The sequence below is a fragment of the Pan paniscus genome, chromosome 11 (genome assembly GCF_029289425.2).
Source record: "Pan paniscus chromosome 11, NHGRI_mPanPan1-v2.0_pri, whole genome shotgun sequence".
NCBI classification, from domain to species: domain Eukaryota; kingdom Metazoa; phylum Chordata; class Mammalia; order Primates; family Hominidae; genus Pan; species Pan paniscus.
The window spans coordinates 91,278,746-91,296,356 of record NC_073260.2 but is presented as its reverse complement, the minus strand read 5'-3'; the positions used below and the strand labels follow the sequence as shown (position 1 = coordinate 91,296,356).

Genomic DNA, 17,611 nt, shown 5'->3' with positions numbered 1-17,611 from the left:
TGAATCCTTACCACAGCCCAGTAATAGATATTTACCATCTCTGCTTTACAGATGAGGCTGAGAAAGGCCAAGCCTCTTGCCCAGCATCACAGTGGCAGGCCGTGGATGGTGGAGCTAGGGTTTCCAAAGCCAGTGCTGCTTCCATTACATTACACTGCTTGCTTCTAAGAAGAAATGGGACTCATATGTTTTATCCCGCATTGATATCCAGGTCCAAGAGAATGTATGGGAGAACCTTCTGTCTGGGGAAAGACAATTGTTTAGGGTCCCGGTCGGACAGTATTTCCAAGATGTCAGTCTTTTTCTTTCTTTCTTTCTTTTTTTTTTTTTTTTGAGACAGGGTCTCGCTTTGTCACCCAGGCTGGAGTGTGAGTGTGGTGGTGTCATCACAGCTCACTGCAACCGCCGCCTCTTGTGCTCAAGCCATCCTCCCACCTCATCCTCCTGAGTAGCTGGGACTACAGGCGTGTGCCACCACGCCTGGCTAATTTTTGTATGTTTTGGTAGAAATGGGGTTTTGCCGTGTTGCCCAGGTTGGTCTCGAACTCCTGGGCTCAAGCAATCTGCTCTCCTCAGCCTCCCAACATGCCAGGATTACTGGTGTGAGCCACCACACCCAGCCATAGGATGTCAGTCTTTTCCCTACAATAAATAGCCAGCTGTAGATTATATCCATAAGCCAGACACGGTGGCTCATGCCTATAATCCCAACACGTTGGGAAGCCAAGGCAGGAGGATTGCTTGAGGCCAGGAGTTCTAGACCAGACTAGGCAACAAAATGAGACCCCGTCTCTACAAAAAAATTTAAAATTAGCCAGGTGTGGTGGCACACACCTGTAGTCCCAGCTACTTGGGAGGCTGAGCAAGGAGGATCATTTGAGTCCAGGAGTTCAAGGCTGCAGTGAGCTGTGATTGCACTATTGCACTCCAGCCTGGGCAACAAAGCAAGACCATGTCTCTAAAAATAATAAATAAATAAATAAGTAGACTGTATGCAGTCAGCTTCTAATACCAAAAAATGCACAGTAATAGAAAAACAGTTGATCAGTTACAAATACATTTCTACAGGCCTTGACCTCAGACAAAGGTTTAAATCTTAGGTTCAAGTTACTTAAATAGTTATGTAACCTTGGACAAGTTATTAATTTATCTAAGCCTGCATCTGTAAAATAATAATGATAGTAATAATAACACTTATAGGGTTCTATGAAAATTAAATGAATTAGTGCATCTATGCGGCTCGATATAGAGTCTTTCTGGCAAGTGATCAAAAAATGACAATTCTTACTTTTACTACCCAAATCTAAGAGTAAACCAGACATCAGAGTGTTATCTTGGTATTTCTACTGCTTGGAGGAGGGATAATATTGGACCAGGGCCTTGTGATCAAGGCATGGTGGTGGCGCTGGGGAAATGTCAGTGGGGGTAGAGCTGTTTTAAACTGGGCTAGACAGCATGGCCTGTGATCTGCTGGGCAGTCAGATACCTCCTTCCCTTTGACTGCTCGCATAGGTCCTTCCTTAGGAAGGACTTAAGCTATTCTTGCCATTAGGTGTCATTTTCAGTAAATTCAGTAATAAGAAGTTAATCCTGGCTGGGCGCGGTGGCTCATGCCTGTGATCCCAGCACTTTGGGAGGCCAAGGCGGGTGGATCACGAGGCCAGGAGATCGAGACCATCCTGGCTAAGACGGTGCAACCCCGTCTCTACTAAAAATATAAAAAATTAGCCGGGTGTGGTGGTGGGCATCTGTAGTCCCACCTACTGGAGAGGCTGAGGCAGGAGAATGGCGTGAACCCGGGAGGCGGAGGTTGCAGTGAGCCGAGATCATGCCACTGCACTCCAGCCTGGGCTACAGAGCAAGACTCCGTCTCAGAGAAAAAAAAAAAAACTTAATCCTCTGCATGGACTATTTTTCCAAAGCCTTCATGACTACCAGAGATCAAAACTGTTACAGATTAAGTGATCAGCACCATGTCTGAAAGAAAAGAACACCTTAAAACCTGCTCCTGCTCTTTTGTGGCTCTGGAGCTCTCACACTTGACTTGGGAACTTTCTTTTACTTTCAGGACCATAGAAGCCCATTCCCCAGTAGCACTTTTCTGGTCTCCAAGAAAGCTTTGCTTTCTCTCATTTACACTTGTTAGGACTCAAAAGTGACAGAGACAGGGTCTCGCTGTGTTGCCCAGGCTTGAGTGCGGTGGTGCTATCGTAGCTCACTGCACCCTTGAACTCCTGGGCTCAAGCGATCCTCCCACCTCAGCCTCCCAAAGTGCTGAGAGTACAGGCATGAGCCACCATGCCTGGTGTGAACATCAATATTTTTAAAAGCTCTCCAGGCACTTCCAATATATAGCCAGTGTTGTGAACCTCTGGTCTAAAAGTTAAGAAAACCTGAGATTGAGGAGATTGAGTCCAGGCTTCTGAGATATTTGACATAACCTAGAATCACCCACACCTGACAAGCAATGAAAATTGTTTCACCCGAAAGGATTGAGGTATATATAAAATATAACTGTTGAATAATGATACTCATCTTTAAAGAAACATGCTTAAACTTATGTCTCCTATGGGTATTGTCTATCAAAATGAGTCATCTTAGAAGACTAGACACTTGTTCCTGGATTGTTTTCAATGTTTGAACTTTATTTAAGAATTATCAGAGCTTGTTTAGGAGTTTCATAGAAACTAAACATTCCAGCCAGACCACTTTATAAGCACACTAATGTTTTACAGCAAATTCTGTTACCCATCTGATTAATTAGTCTTGGCTCTGATTGGCTTTTGATTCCCAAAGAGTTGTAATTTGCCACCTAGAATATACCCCTCCTACTCCAAAAACAGTTGTCGTAGAAGTTCCCAAAATGTTTTAAGTAGTGGTATTTCTGTACCACTGTGTAATTTGCCAAAGTGTCTGCTTTGAAGAGGGCAGTATATATTTGAATATACAAATTCCGTATTGTAACTTTTTTCTATTGGTCTCTATAATATAGCTCCTAAAATAGCATTTTTCAGAGGGCTAATTCTGACCTATAGCATATCACTCAGCCCAGTTCTTTCCATGACCCCCTTCCCTTTCATTCTCTCCATGTTACTCACTAGCATGCCTCCCCTCATGTCAGCCTTCTTTTCACTGTTCCATTGTTTGCCCAGTGCCTGATTATTACTTCACTAGCTGATAGTATGTCTGTACTTCTTACGGACCAGGTAGATTTGAGTTCTATTACCTTGCTTAGACTCTGATCTTCTACAGGACCCTATTAGCCATTCTGCCTTTTACCTGAGTAGCAAACTATTTTTATCCCCACACACTGCTGTAAGTGGGCCAAGACTGTATTTGAAAATGTCATCTTTGACTCTCAGACCCAAATATAACCAGTATTTTGACTTGGGATTTACTTCTCTGGTTAAATAGTCTGTGGTGATAATGATGTCGATTCTTTGCACATAAAAGTACAGTTGATATCTTTGTTCAAATAGTTTAATCAACTTTAAACAAATACAAAGACATGTCATAGTAGATGTATTTGTTGCCATATTCACAATAAGACCCAGCTGGGACAGCTTTGTTCGGGTTTGGATACATGGCTGTGGTTTATTCAGTGAAACCTTTCTCTTTCAGTCTCTGCCACCCAGGACCCTGCCCACCCTGCCCTGCCTTTATGACAAAAACATGTGAATGTGGACGAACCAGGTAAAGTTAAAATTACACCCTAAAGAAGACCTCAGTTTTCACATGCATGATTGACTTGTGAATTTCTGAAATAAAAGAATAGTAGGTAGATACAAATAAATGGTAGGCATGAATAGTACTTTTTTTTTTTCAGGAGTGAAAGTTTATTAAAAAGCTTTAGAACAGGAAGGAAAGGACAGAAGGAAAGTACAACTTGGAAGAGAGCCAAGTGGGCAACTTGAGAGACCAAATGCGCCACGGATAGTACTTTTCTATAACTAGTAGTTCCCTGTGCTGCCCATGACCCTATTTTGTAATCTTATAAGTGATTAAGAAGTTATATGCACAATGAGATTGTGAGACTACCCATTATTTCGGGTAAAATACCAAAGTGACAAGGATTTTTTTTTTTTTTGAGACGGAGTCTCGGTCTGTCGCCCATGCTGGAGTGCAGTGGTGCGATCTCGGCTCACTGCAACCTCTGCTGCCTGGGTTCAAGCAATTCTCCTGCCTCAGCCTCCCAAGTAGCTGGGATTACAGGCGCCTGCCACCGCACCTGGCTAGTTTTTGTATTTTTAGTAGAGATGGGATTTCACCATCTTGGCCAGGCTGGTCTTGAACTATTGACTTCGTGATCCACCCGCCTCGGCCTCCCAAAGTGCTGGGATTACAGGCATGAGCCACCGCGCTCGGTCGGCAAGGATTTTTTTTTTAACCTCTCTAGTGGGTGACAGAACCAGGAGTTGAACCCAGGCCTAAGGAGGCTGGGACCAGTTTCCTGTGCCTAGCACAGTATCTGGCATCTAAGAGTCTTTTAATGAATATTGTTGAATGAAAGAATAGGTGACTCCAGAGCCCACCCTTGTTCCATTATAATACAAGGTCTCCTACATCATTAGTACAAGGATTACTGATAGCTGTGGAGTGTCTCTGAGGCCCAGTAAGATCTTAAAATGATTTCTGAACCACAGGATGAGATGAATCATGCAGATTTTCGGTGAGGTGCATTTGTTTAGCCTTTACTGAACTTATGTGGATAGCCATGTGGCCTGAGATTACATGTAAGTGTTTTGACTCAGAAAGGTCAGATCCTGGTTCTGTCACTTACTGGTTGTTGATTCTGGGCAAGTTGCTTGGTCTCACTGAACCTCATTTTTCTTATAAAGTAGAAATAATAGTGTCTACTTCAAGGGGTTACTGTTAGCCATGGTGCTAGGCAGAATGGCAGCATAATAGGCTAGTGTTAGCCATTATGTCAAGTACTGCAAGCTGATCATTTATGTACATAACAGTGACTTTTAAAAACAAAATATGGAGTTGAGATGAGAGTCAGGGATCAAATAAAACTCTTCTTGCAGGAGAGTAGACTCCAAGTGCTTAACCATTACCCTAGAAAGAGACCTGAAGACAATTGTCTAAAAGTACTTTCTGCGGCTAGGCGCAGTGGCTCACGCCTGTAATCCCAGCATTTCGGGAAGCCGAGGTGGGTGGATCACTTGAGGTTAAGAGTTCGAGACCAGCTGGGCCAACATGGTGAAACCCCGTCTTTACTAAAAATACAAAAATTGGCTGGGTGTGGTGACACGTGCCTGTAGCCCCAGCTACTGGGGAGGTTGAGGTAGGAGAATCGCTTGAAACCAGGAGGTGGAGGTTGTAGTGAGCCGAGATGGCACCACTGCACTCCAGCCTGGGCAACAGAGCAAGACTCTGTCTCAAATAAACAACAACAAAAAAGGACTTTCTTATATCCTTCTCTCAGCAAAATCAGGATGTTTATTAGAACAAAACTAGAATTAGCTTATTTCCCTACCCTGAAGCAAAGTCACATATAGTATGTTCTAAGTGCTGGGTCTCAGGATAATGCCATTGTGCTGTTAGTCTGAGTGTGTCAGATCTGGGTACATGATAGCTGTCCTCCCGTCTGTAAAGTACTGTGGAAGCTCCAGGCAGAGCTAGGACCAGAACCCAGATCTTCTAACTCCTCACCCCAGCGTTCTTTCTCCTTATGCATGCTGCTTCATGGAACTCAGAGATGAAATCACATAAAGCAAATACTCAGGAATAGCCTTCAGTTCCTCACCACTCAGAAAATAGGAAAGAAAGACAGGATGGAAAAGAAAAAGAAAAAGGAGGAGAAAGAAGAAAGAGTGGGCCGGGCGTGGTGGCTCAAGCCTGTAATCCCAACACTTTGGGAGCCTGAGGCAGGAGGATCGCTTAAGCCTAGGAGTTTAAGATTAGTCTGGGCAATATAGTGAGACCCTGTCTCTATTTAAAAAAAAAAAAAACAGAAGAAGAAAAAGAGTGGAAAAAGGGAGAGTAATTGAGAAAATAAGAATTGGAGGAGGGAGACATAGGAAAAAGTGAGGGAAATGAAGTTAGAGAAAGGCTTAGTGGGTTTTGAGGGGAGAGTTAGGGCAGCAGTGTTAGTTTAGTTGTCCAACAGGAACTTTTACACTGATGCTGTCTTTACATCTATTGTCTTTACAGGCACACAGTTCGCTGTGGTCAGGCTGTCTCAGTCCACTGTTCTAACCCATGTGAGAATATTTTGAACTGTGGTCAGCACCAGTGTGCTGAGCTGTGCCATGGGGGTCAGTGCCAGCCTTGCCAGATCATTTTGAACCAGGGTAAGTGGTGGGCACACCAGCTAGCAATGCTTGTGTTCTTTTCTGGAACCTTATTAATGATTGTCTTGATAAACTTTGATTGGTGTCAGACTTTTAGTCACAAAGACCTTGAGTAGAGAGAACTGGAGATACAATGCTTAGATGGTTTTTATTATTTTACCTGCATACCAGTATAGGTCATTGTCCTATATAATTTTTTTTTTCTTTTTGAGATAAGTCTCACTCTGTCGCCCAGGCTGGAGTGCAGTGGCGTGATCCTAGCTCACTGCAACCTCCACCTCCCAAGTTCAAGCAATTCTCCTGTCTCAGCCTCCCGAGTAGCTGGGATTACAGGTGCCTGCTATCACGCCTTGCTAATTTTTGTGTTTTTAGTAGAGATAGGGTTTCACAATGTTGGCCAGGCTGGTCTTGAACTCCTGACCTCAAGTGATAATGCCTGCCTGGGCCTCCCAAAGTGCTGGGATTACAGGCGTGAGCCACAGTGCCTGGCCTATCTAATTTAAATAGTAGATTTTAAAATGCTGTTTAAAAGTAACTGCTTGAAAAGGACCAGATTATTATGGACCTAGAAAGACCAAAATAATCTTTTTAAAAATGAACTGGCCGGGCATAGTGGCTCATGCCTGTAATCCCAGCACTTTGAGAGGGTGAGGCCGGTGGATCACTCGAGGTCAGCAGATTGAGACCAGCCTGGCCAGCATGGTGAAACCCTGTCTCTACTAAAAATACAAAAATTAACTGGGCGTGGTGGTGGGCGCCTGTAATCCCAGCTATTCGGGAGGCTGAATCAAGAGAATCACTTGAACCTGGGAGGTGGAGGTTGCAGTGAGCAGAGATGGTGCCACTGCACTCTAGCCTGGATGACAGAATGAGGCTCAGTCTAAAATAATAATAATAATAATAAAATGAACATATGTGAAATCTAAGAACATATAAAACTAATTTTTCATAATAAAAATTAGAAAATGGTTGCCTAGTGGTGGAAATTGGGGGAAGGAACACAAATTTTCTGGGTTGATAGAAATGTTTGATATCTTGTTTTGGGTGGTGGTCACACAGATGTATACAATTACCAAAAGATATCCGAAACCAATCAAAACTGAATATGTAAAATATTTGTGTTTATTATATGCTAGCTGTACGTCAATGGGAAAAAAAGTAGAAAGTATCTACATGAATAGAAAAAATTTTTTTAATTGTGAATATAAGTTTATGTTTTTGATGTTTTCAGTTTTTCTCTTCCTCTCCATTACTGCAATCTAGAAATGGAACAGAAGAATCTAATTTTATAGTTGGGGCGTGTTGGCGGGCACCGGTAATCCCAGGTACTTGGAGGCTGAGGCAGGAGAATCGCTTGAACCTGGGAGGCGGAGGTTGCAGTGAGCTAAGATTGTGCCATTGCACTCCAGCCTGGGCAACAAGAGCGGAACTCTGTCTCAAAAAAAAAAAAAAAAAAAAAAAAGGAATCTAGTTTTATTTTCTCTTGGTGCAATGCAATTATCCCCTTTTTGCTCTCCAGAGTGAATATTGTCAGTTACCCAGTCGCTGATTAAACAGCCTGAAAGCTCACTGTATTTTTAGGTAGGCTGTTTAGTCATGATACAACTCTAATCGTCCCAGTTTTTTCTTTTATTGAGCCAAAATCTGCTTCCCTGAAATATACTCTCTCCTTCGTCTGCCTTTCTCTACATTTCATGTTCCTCCTGGGTTGTTCAAAATCAGCTGTCATATATTCTTTCCCCAGCGTTTCCTTTCAGGCCTAACAGCTGTGATTGCTTCATTTCTTCCCTGTGAAACGTGCTCAGAGACCACACATCCTCTTAAAAGTGGCTAGATTGGCCTGGGCACGGTAGCTCATGCACTCTGGGAGGCCAGGGCGGGTGGATCACTTGAGCCTAGGAGTTTGAGACCAGCCTGGGCAACATGGCGAAAACCAGTCTCTAACGAAAAAAAAAAAAAAAATTAGCCAGACATGGTGGCATGTATCTGTAGTCCTAGCTACTTGGGAGGCTGAGGTGGAAGGATGGCTTGAGCCCAGGAGGCGGAGGTTGCAGTGAGCCGAGATCATGCTACCGCACTCCAGCCTAGGTGACAGTACCCACCTCTGTCCCAAAAAAAAAAAAAAAGTGGCCAGATTGTTCACAACAATGCCAGTCTTTTTGTGGGATCCACGAAAACCAGTATTGTTCAAAACTCGGTGTTCTTTGAGTACATTCTTGAGATTTTTCACTGAGACGGAGGACTGATTAAATGTGTCCTGATTATTTTCCAGACTAAAATTTCTGGTCTGTTCTCTGTGGAATAGAACTTCAAGGCTTCCATCACCTATTGTGAATCCTGACCCTGCCTGTGGATGCTCCCTCCAGTTTTATCCCAGGCTGAAAATGGGATAATATGTTCCAGCCCCTGTTTTTAATAGTCTCTTCAAGAGAATGAAGAGTTGCCTGTGCCCAGTTTAATTATCCATTATTGTCATATGGATCTGTAATTAACAGGAAGTGCAGAAAAGCTCTCTATCCTGGTACTTACCAAGCCTTTTTTTTTTTTTTGGATCTCGTTCTGTCATCCAGGCCAGAGTGCAGATTCTCCTGCCTCAGCCTCCCAAGTAGCTGGCACTACAGATGCACACCACCATGCCTGGCTTCAGCTGTTTTTAGCTCTTGATTCATATTGGGCTTTTACTCAGCTAAATCACCCAAGTCTTTTTTGTACAAATTTCTATGGATCCCAGTCTCTTCCTCCTTGTTTCTGTTTAGTTGATTTTTCAAACCCAGTTTTGAAGACTTTTTGTTTTTCCACATTAGTTATCTAGCAGAATATTTTGGCCATGTAAATAGTTTATCTTCTTGAATTATAATCTTCTAGGATCCCTTTCAGCCTTATCTAGAGATTAATAAGCATTCTTTTTGGGTCTTTATTCATATGTTGATAAAATACTAAATGGGTTAAGGCTGGCAACAGGGTCCTTTGGTTCCTTAATATTATTTAACCAGCTGTGACTCTACCTAATTCTTCTGTCACCTGCTCATATTTCTGTCTCTTGTGCCTAGGAGAGCTTTTTAGTATTTACTCAGATTTTTTCATCAGGAACTCAATTTTTTTATTGTTACCTGTTCTGACCCTTGATTCTTTTGCTCACAGCTTTCTATTCATTACCTCTGTAAAAAGCGTTTGTTCTGTTTGAGCAGAAACTTAGCAAAGAAAAGCCTACTAGCAAAAGCTTCCAGTTGCCAGGGTTTCTTTACCAGTTCATTGATTCTACAAATATTTATTGTGTTTTCTGAATCTTTATTAATTTATCAAATCAGTCTTTATTAAATGAACAAATGAGTTTTAGAACGGGGGAAAAAATTGCATATAGGCCAGGTGTAGTGGCTCACACCTGTAATCCCAGCACTTTGGGAGGCCAGGATGGGCTGATCACTTGAGCCGAGGAGTTTGAGACCAGCTTGGGCAACATGGCAAAACCCCATCTCTACAAAAAATACAAAAGCTAGCCAGGTGTAGTGGCACGCACCTGTACTCCCAGCTACTTGAGGGGCTGAAGTGAGAACATTGCTTGAGCCCGGGAGTTTGAGGCTGCAGTGAGCTGTGTTCACATGACTGCACTCCAGCCTGGGTGACAAAGTGAGGCCCTGTCTCCAAAAAAAAAAAAAAAAAAAAAAAGAAAGAAAGAAAGAAAAGAAAAGAAATTGCACATGCACTTACTGGAAGGTGAAATGTGTATTTTAAAAATAAAGAGTCCTTGAATCTTAAATTCAGCTAATTAAAAAAAAAAAAATCAAGGCAGGCACAGTGGCTCACCTGTAATCCCAGCACTTTGGGAGGTCGAGGCTGCAGTAAGCTGTGTTCACACCACTGTACTCCAGCTGGGCCACAAAGTGAGATCCTGTCTTTAAAAAAAAAAAAAAAAAAATCTAGAGTCTTGATTATGGCCAGGCGTGGTGGCTCACGCCTGTAGTCCCAGCCCTTTGGGAGGCTGAGGCAGGTGGATCACCTGAGCTCAGGAGTTCAAGACCAGCCTGGCCAACGTGGTGAAACTCCATCTCTCCTAAAAATACAGAAATTAGCTGGGCGTGGTGGCGGGCCCCTATAATCCCAGCTACTTGGGAGGCTGAGGCAGGAGAATTGTGTGAACCGGGGAGGTGGAGGTTGCAGTGAGCCAAGATCATGCCATTGCACTCCAGCCTGGGCAAGAGTGAGACTCTGTCTCAAAAAAAAAAAAAAAAAAGAGTCTTCATTATAGTGAAACCTTTTGGTTCTGTTTAATGTACGATTTTATTTTATGAGTATTATTTTTAATACCTTATTAGAAGGTTTCTATTTTATTTTTATTGTATATGTGATTTTAAAAATGTGATGTTTTTATAATACTGCATTTATTCTGATAATTAGATCTTATACTCTCATGCCAATTTTTAAATTTCTTTTTGGCAACGGGGACCTTTTTACAAGTGTTTTATGTAAAACCTGACATAAAGTATGAAACCTGTGCTTCTTGGGTTGAAGTGAGGATGGGAAATCCAGATGTCAACTCCTCCACCACTACTACCAGCTTAGCTTGTCTATCCCCTGTAACATCACCAGAGGACCCGCAGGAGCCTCACAGTGAATGGTGTTCAACCATGGCCTTATGGACCAGATAGTGTTCTCTTAATTTAGAGGTTGCTTCACTCTGATGCTGTTCTTGGAATGTGCTGCAGAGGCACTATGAGATATTAATAGTTTAACAAGGCTTTTTAAATTTCTTCCTATGGTAAAGCTCTTAGGCGGGTCTTAGAGCTGCTGTATGAACTATACTCATTTCTGCATAGGTCTGATCAGTACTCTATTTGGCCTCCCAGATTACAGGCATGAGCCACTGTGCCGGGCCCGCATTTTGTATTTTCTTATAGATTATTTGTGACGTTTTAAGAACCCATACATGTTACTAACGTTTTGTTTTTGAAATTTTCTCTTCAAGTATGCTATTGCGGCAGCACCTCCCGAGATGTGTTATGTGGAACCGATGTAGGAAAGTCTGATGGATTTGGGGATTTCAGCTGTTTAAAGATATGTGGCAAGTAAGGTTTTACGTTTTCTTCAGTTGAACTAAAGCTGCACTTTATGCAACAATTATGTAATAGTGTGTTATTCTTAACAGGGACTTGAAATGTGGTAACCATACATGTTCGCAAGTGTGCCACCCTCAGCCCTGCCAGCAATGCCCACGGCTCCCCCAGCTGGTGCGCTGTTGCCCCTGTGGCCAAACTCCTCTCAGCCAGTTGCTAGAACTTGGAAGTAGTAGTCGGAAAACATGCATGGACCCTGTGCCTTCATGTGGAAAAGTGTGCGGCAAGCCTCTGCCTTGTGGTTCCTTAGGTAACTAGTAAGCGTAAAGTTGGCTTTAAAAATATTATTGTAAATGGTTGGCAGCAATGAGTGTTTAAGCAATGTAGAAGTAAGTGCCAGTTACAATATCAGAGGTTTCTAAATATTATGATCATATTTATGTAGGTACTTTTTCTTTCCTCCTCAACATATACTTGTGAAAACCCATACATTTGCCCAAATGATCTCTCTGATTCAGGTATTTTATTGTTAACTCTGGACAACTGTGGTGAGTTACTGTTCCATAGGGGTTATGATTTCTCTTAGGAGCCTGTACTATAATGAACACTATATGTATTTATACCAATCCAGGGTTCAGCAAGTGTTGAAAACCCTTTTCACATAATAGGAACATGCTAAAATAATTGTGGGTGAGACAGAGTCTGGTTTGGAGACAGAGTCTCGCTCTGTCGCCCCAGCTCGAGTGCAGTGGTAGGATCTCAGCTCACTGCAGCCTCTGACTCCTGGGCTCAAATGATTCTTGTGTCTCAGCCTCCCAAGTAGCTGGGACTACAGGCGCACACCACCACGCCCGGCTAATTTTTGTATTTTTAATAGAGACAGGGTTTCACCATGTTGACCAGGCTGGTCTCGAACTCCTGGCACCAAGTGATCCACCCGCCTTGGGTTCCCAAAGTGCTGGGATTACAGGTGTAAGCCACTGTACCTGGCCAAAGAACTAAAATTGTAAGTACAATAGAACCTCAGCCATTTAGATCATTCAAGGAATGTCAGCCTCTGTAGCTAAGTTTCCCATCTAGCTGAGGATACGAGGATAGCACCTATTGAACATCATTTTGGATGAATATTTTTCTTTTCTTTTCTTTTCTTTTCTTTTTTTTTTTTTTTTTTGAGACAGAGTCTCGCTCTGTTGCCCAGGCTAGAGTGCAGTGGCGTGATTTTGGCTCACTGCAACCTCCACCTCCTGGGTTCAAGCAATTCTCCTGCCTTGGCCTCCCGAGTAGCTGGGATTACAGGCACCTGCAATCATGCCCAGCTAATTTTTTTTTGTATTTTTGTAGAGACGGGGTTTCACCATGTTGGCCAAGCTGGTCTTGAACTCCTGACCTTGGGTGATCTGCCCGCCTTGGCCTCCCAAAGTGCTGGGATTATAGGTGTGAGCCACCATGCCCAGCTGGATGAATATTTTTCTAAAATTTACATTTCATGTTTAAACAGAGTTTACTGAAGGTGTTGTAATTTTTCTCTCATTGACCCAGAGTCATCATTTTTATGAACTCCAGTTACTGTATTACACTGAATGCAGTGGTGCCCTTGGCCTGCTGAGGTTTCTCAGACTGATGCCCCATACCAATGAGCAGTTTGAATTGTTGTATCTGCTTGTTGAAGCTTTTTGTTGTTTATATTCTTGTCAGTGCTTTTAGTATGCTTGCCTGTCTACTTTTAGTAATTCCCCCTTTCTTTTGATTTGTGGCTTCTGATTACTTGAATATAGAAACCAGAAAAAGCTCATTGGATTTAGATACAAAGTAATACTATACTGAGCCTATCTGACTCAGTCTTTTGGGAATGTATGTCTGCAGTTTTGCAATGACTTGGCAACTTCTCTCCTGAGTGGGTGTTGAAAGGCCATGCATTTAGAAAAAAATGGAAAGTAGGCAACTGAGATTGAATAGGAAAATTATTTCTAAAACTAACCATGTATCTTCTGAGGTAAAGCTAGAATCTTTAGGTTTGGTTTCCATTTCATCAAAAGGAGAGAGTTCACATTTCTTTCAAGTGCCAGCGTGAATCAGTGGGAACACCCTACTTAATCCTTTTTCTCAATCTGACCTTAAAATTGTGTATAGAGGAGAAGTACTGTCTTCTTGTATTTTAATACACATTCCAGCTGCATTAGGAAAGCCAGTCATCTGTTGGTTCTCTGCTTGCCATGAAAATGTGTCTATGATATGGAGATCAAATGACTAGTAAATCAAATCCCCTTTCGGAAAGCACATGAGTCAGTTTTATAAGAATTTCACATATAATGACCAGAAATCCTACCCTGGCACTCACGTATCCTGTTGGTGATGAGAGAAGAAGGAAATGTGAAATGGGTAATGCAAAGGGACTTGAGCAAGAGAAGGGTAGTAACTGGCAGTAACAGACCTTGGGATGGGACAAGACCAGGTTAAGGGATAAGAGGGTACCTGCTATACCTCAGCAGGTATCATGGAAAACCTTTAAGGAAATAGGCTGAGTTGACTGAGAAGCTCAGAGACAAGCGTGTGGCTAGTGATAACAATGACTGTCAGGTTTGTTCAGACCTAGCTTATCTATAGAAAGCTCGCTTAGGTCTTTTGTATCACACTCAGTAGGAAATTTCCATCCCAGAGACACAGCTTCAGTATAAGAGACTGGATAGAGTTCTACTTTAAAGATGGTAGCATGAAGAGCTCCCATAGATCTGCTTCCCAGTAAAGCAAACAAAGCTAGGGAAAACTATAAAAAAGCAACCATCAAGGCTGGGCATGGTGGCTCATACCTATAATCTCAGCACTTTGGGGGGCCAAGGTGGGAGAACTGCTTGAGTCCAGGACTTTGAGACCAGCCTGGGCAACATGGCAAGACCCTGTATGTACCAAAAAACATTTTTTATTTACCTGGGTATGGCGGCACGTGCCTGTGGTCCCAGCTACTTGGGAGGCTGAGGCAAAAGGATCATTTGACCCTGGGATGTTGAGGCTGCAGTGAGCCATGAATGCAGCACTGCACTCCAGCTAGGCTGACAGAGTGAGACCCTGTCTCAAAAAAAAAAAAAAAAAAATCAACCATTTAAAGTTTCTGGAGGCTGGGTGCAGTGGTTCACATCTGTAATCCCCCACACTTTGGGATGCTGAGGTGGGCAGATCACTTGAGGTCAGGAGTTCAGGACTAGCCTGGCCAACATGATGAAACCCCGTCTCTACTAAAAATACAAAAATTAGCCAGGCATGGTGGCACATGCCTGTAATCCCAGCTACTCGGGAGGCTGAGGCAGGGGAATCGCTTGAACCTGGGGGGTTCAAGCCATGATCAACTCAGATCATGCCACTGCACTCCAGCCTGGGTGACAGAGTGAGACTCCATCTCGAAAAAAAAAAAAAAAGTCTCTAGAAATTGCCCTAAGAGCATACCTCAAATGAAGACATATTTATTGAACAAAATCTACTAAAACTCTGGTAAACAACAGCAAGAGTCTGTGGCATTGAGCCCTAGCTAGTTCCTTCCTCCTCCCCTCAGCTCAGCTTGACAGATCTCCACTCAGGATAAGTGTGGACAAGAAGATGGGGCTTCTTCTCCCCTCAGCTCCCAGTCAGGTTTACCGTATCTCACTGGGAAGGCCACATTGTCAACATTTCTCTACCCCTCCAACTCCAAGTTGAAGAGGCTGAAATTCTGGTGAGTGCAGCTGAGCAGTTAGGGCTCCCTTTCTCCACCAAGCTCCCACTTACAGAATGGAGGCTTCATCCCATTTGCAGCAGAATACTGGAGCCCTAATCGTCCTCACCCCAGCTCACTCGTAGGGTGGAGGTTCCACTGAGAGAAGCAAGCCAAGAAGGCAAGAGGCTACTATCCTACCCAGCACCCAGAGTAGTGCCTCAGAGACTTTTCCCAGGGCGAGAGACAGTTCATAACAAAAGAGAGCTCCGAGGTACTCTCCAAAGGAACTGACTTTATTTGAAACAGTGTGGGGAAGTACAGGCCTAAGGACACTTTAGAAAATGATAACATACCTTAAAGAACAGTAACTAAACTGTAGGCCATCTAGTTCATCAGAGAGAATCAGGGAAAGGTAGCTAAGAGGAGCCCTCTTCAGGTCAGAACAAATCTCAAAGACTTACAGCAAAGACTATTCCTGCCCAAATTTAATTGGATCAGACTGCTGAGCAATTGATGCCCTGGAACATTGTCAAAAGCAATAGAACTGCAATTAATGGATCCTTGAGACTGAGCGTCATCCAAATAAGGCACACAGTTTAACAGAGAGATCGGGAATCAAGACAAAGAGAGCCCTGCTTGAAACGACTGTCATTCCAGGGTCAGTTTGTACCCCTAAGGTTGTGCCATCCAAAGAGTGACACCAGCAGCTACATACTGTAGGGAAAATAGACTTCACTGAAATAGTGTAGCCAAGTCACAAAACAAATAAATAAGCAACCACAACAAAAACAAGCTGTGGAGAGGGGAAGCAGTATCCAGAGTTGCTATATAGCTAAAATGTCTAGTTTCCAAGAAAAAGTATGAAATGTGCAAAGAAACAGGGAAAAAAACAGGCAACAGAAACTGCCTTGTGAGAGTGACCAGATGTCAGATTTAACAAAGACTGTAAGATAATCATAATAAATATGTTCAAAGAACTGGGCCAGGCATGGTGGCTCACGCCTGTAATCCCAGCACTTTGGGAGGCTGAGGCAGGAGGATCACGAGGTCAGGAGTTCAAGACCAGCCTGGCCGACATGGTGAAACCCCATCTCTACTAAAAATACAAAAATTAGCTGGGCACGTTGGTATGTGCCTGTGGTCCCAGCTGCTCCGGCGGCTGAGGCAGGAGAATCACTTGAACCCAGGAGGCAGAGGTTGCAGTGAGCCGCGATTGCGCCACTGCACTACAGCCTGGGCAACAGAGCAAGACTTCATCTCAAAAAAAAAAAAAAAAAAACAAATAAATAAATATCTTCAAAGAATTGAAGGGAAACCATACTTAAAGAGGTAAAGAAAGATGTGAAGATGATGTCTTATCAAATAGAGAATATTGATAAAGAGATAGAAACTAGTTTTAAAAGAGGCCCAAATGGAAATTCTGAAGTTTAAAAGTAGGATAACCGAAATGCAAAATTCATTAGGCTGGGTACCGTGGCTTATGCCTGAATCTCAGTGCTTTGAGAGGTGGAGGCAGGAGAATTGCTTAAGCCCAGGAGTTCAAGACCAGCCTGAGCACGTAGTGAGACCCTATCTCTACAAAAAATTTTAAAAACTTAGGCCAGGCACAGTGGCTCATGCCTGTAATCCCAGCACTTTGGGAGGCTGAGGCAGGCAGATCACTTGGGATCAGGAGTTTGAGATCAGCCTGGCCAACATGGTGAAATCTCGTCTCTACTAAAAATATAAAAATTAGCTGGGCGTGGCGGCACACGCCTGTAATCCTGGCTATTTGGAAGGCTAAGGCAGGAGAATCGCTTGAACCCAGTAGGCGGAGGTTGCAGTGAGCCGAGATCGCACCACTGTACTCCAGCCTGGACGAGGGAGTAAGACTCCATCTCAAAAATAATAATAATAATTAAATTTAGCTGGGCATGGTGGCACACACCTGTGATCCCAGCTACTCAGGAGGCTGAGTTGGGAAGATTGCTTGAGTCCAAGAGGTTGAGGTTGCAGCAAGCCATGATCATGCCACTGTGCTTCAGGTGGGCAAGAAAGCAAGACCCTTTCTCAAAGGAAGAAGAAAACTTCATTAAAGGGGCTCAATAGTAGATTTGAGCTGGCAGAAGAAACGATCAGTGAACATGAAAATAGACTGAAAGAGATTCGATCAGGCACAGTGGCTCATGCCTGTAATCCCAGCATTTTGGGAGGCTGAGGCAGGCGGATCACGAGGTCAGGAGATCGAGACCATCCTGGCTAACATGGTGAAACCCCGTCTCTACTACATATACAAAAAAAAAATTAGCCAGATGTGGTGGCGGGCACCTGTAGTCCCAGCTACTCAGGAGGCTGAGGCAGGAGAATGGTGTGAACCTGGGAGGCGGAGGTTGCAGTGAGCTGAGATTGTGCCACTGCACTCCAGCCTGGGCGACAGAGTGAGATTCCATCTCAAAAAAAAAAAAAAAAGAAAGAGATTATATAACCCAACGGACAGAGAGAAAATATAATGAAGAGAAATGAACAAAGCCTCAGAAATGTGGGACACCTTTAACTGTATCAGTGTACATGTAATTGGAATATGAGGAGGAGAGTAG

The 17,611-nt window shown here is 43.2% G+C and overlaps 1 protein-coding gene across 8 annotated transcripts in view; it reads left to right on the top strand.

Annotated features, from left to right (window-relative positions):
* Window positions 1-17,611, top strand: part of NFX1 (nuclear transcription factor, X-box binding 1) — an 83,058-nt gene that overhangs the window by 19,290 nt on the left and 46,157 nt on the right. For all 8 annotated transcript variants that reach the window (XM_063594448.1, XM_008955490.4, XM_055117323.2 and 5 more), the window contains exons 6-9: window positions 3,622-3,693; window positions 6,160-6,299; window positions 11,263-11,362; window positions 11,443-11,660. In XM_063594448.1, the coding sequence (XP_063450518.1) occupies window positions 3,622-3,693; window positions 6,160-6,299; window positions 11,263-11,362; window positions 11,443-11,660 (530 nt within the window). The remainder of the gene's footprint in view (window positions 1-3,621; window positions 3,694-6,159; window positions 6,300-11,262; window positions 11,363-11,442; window positions 11,661-17,611) is intronic.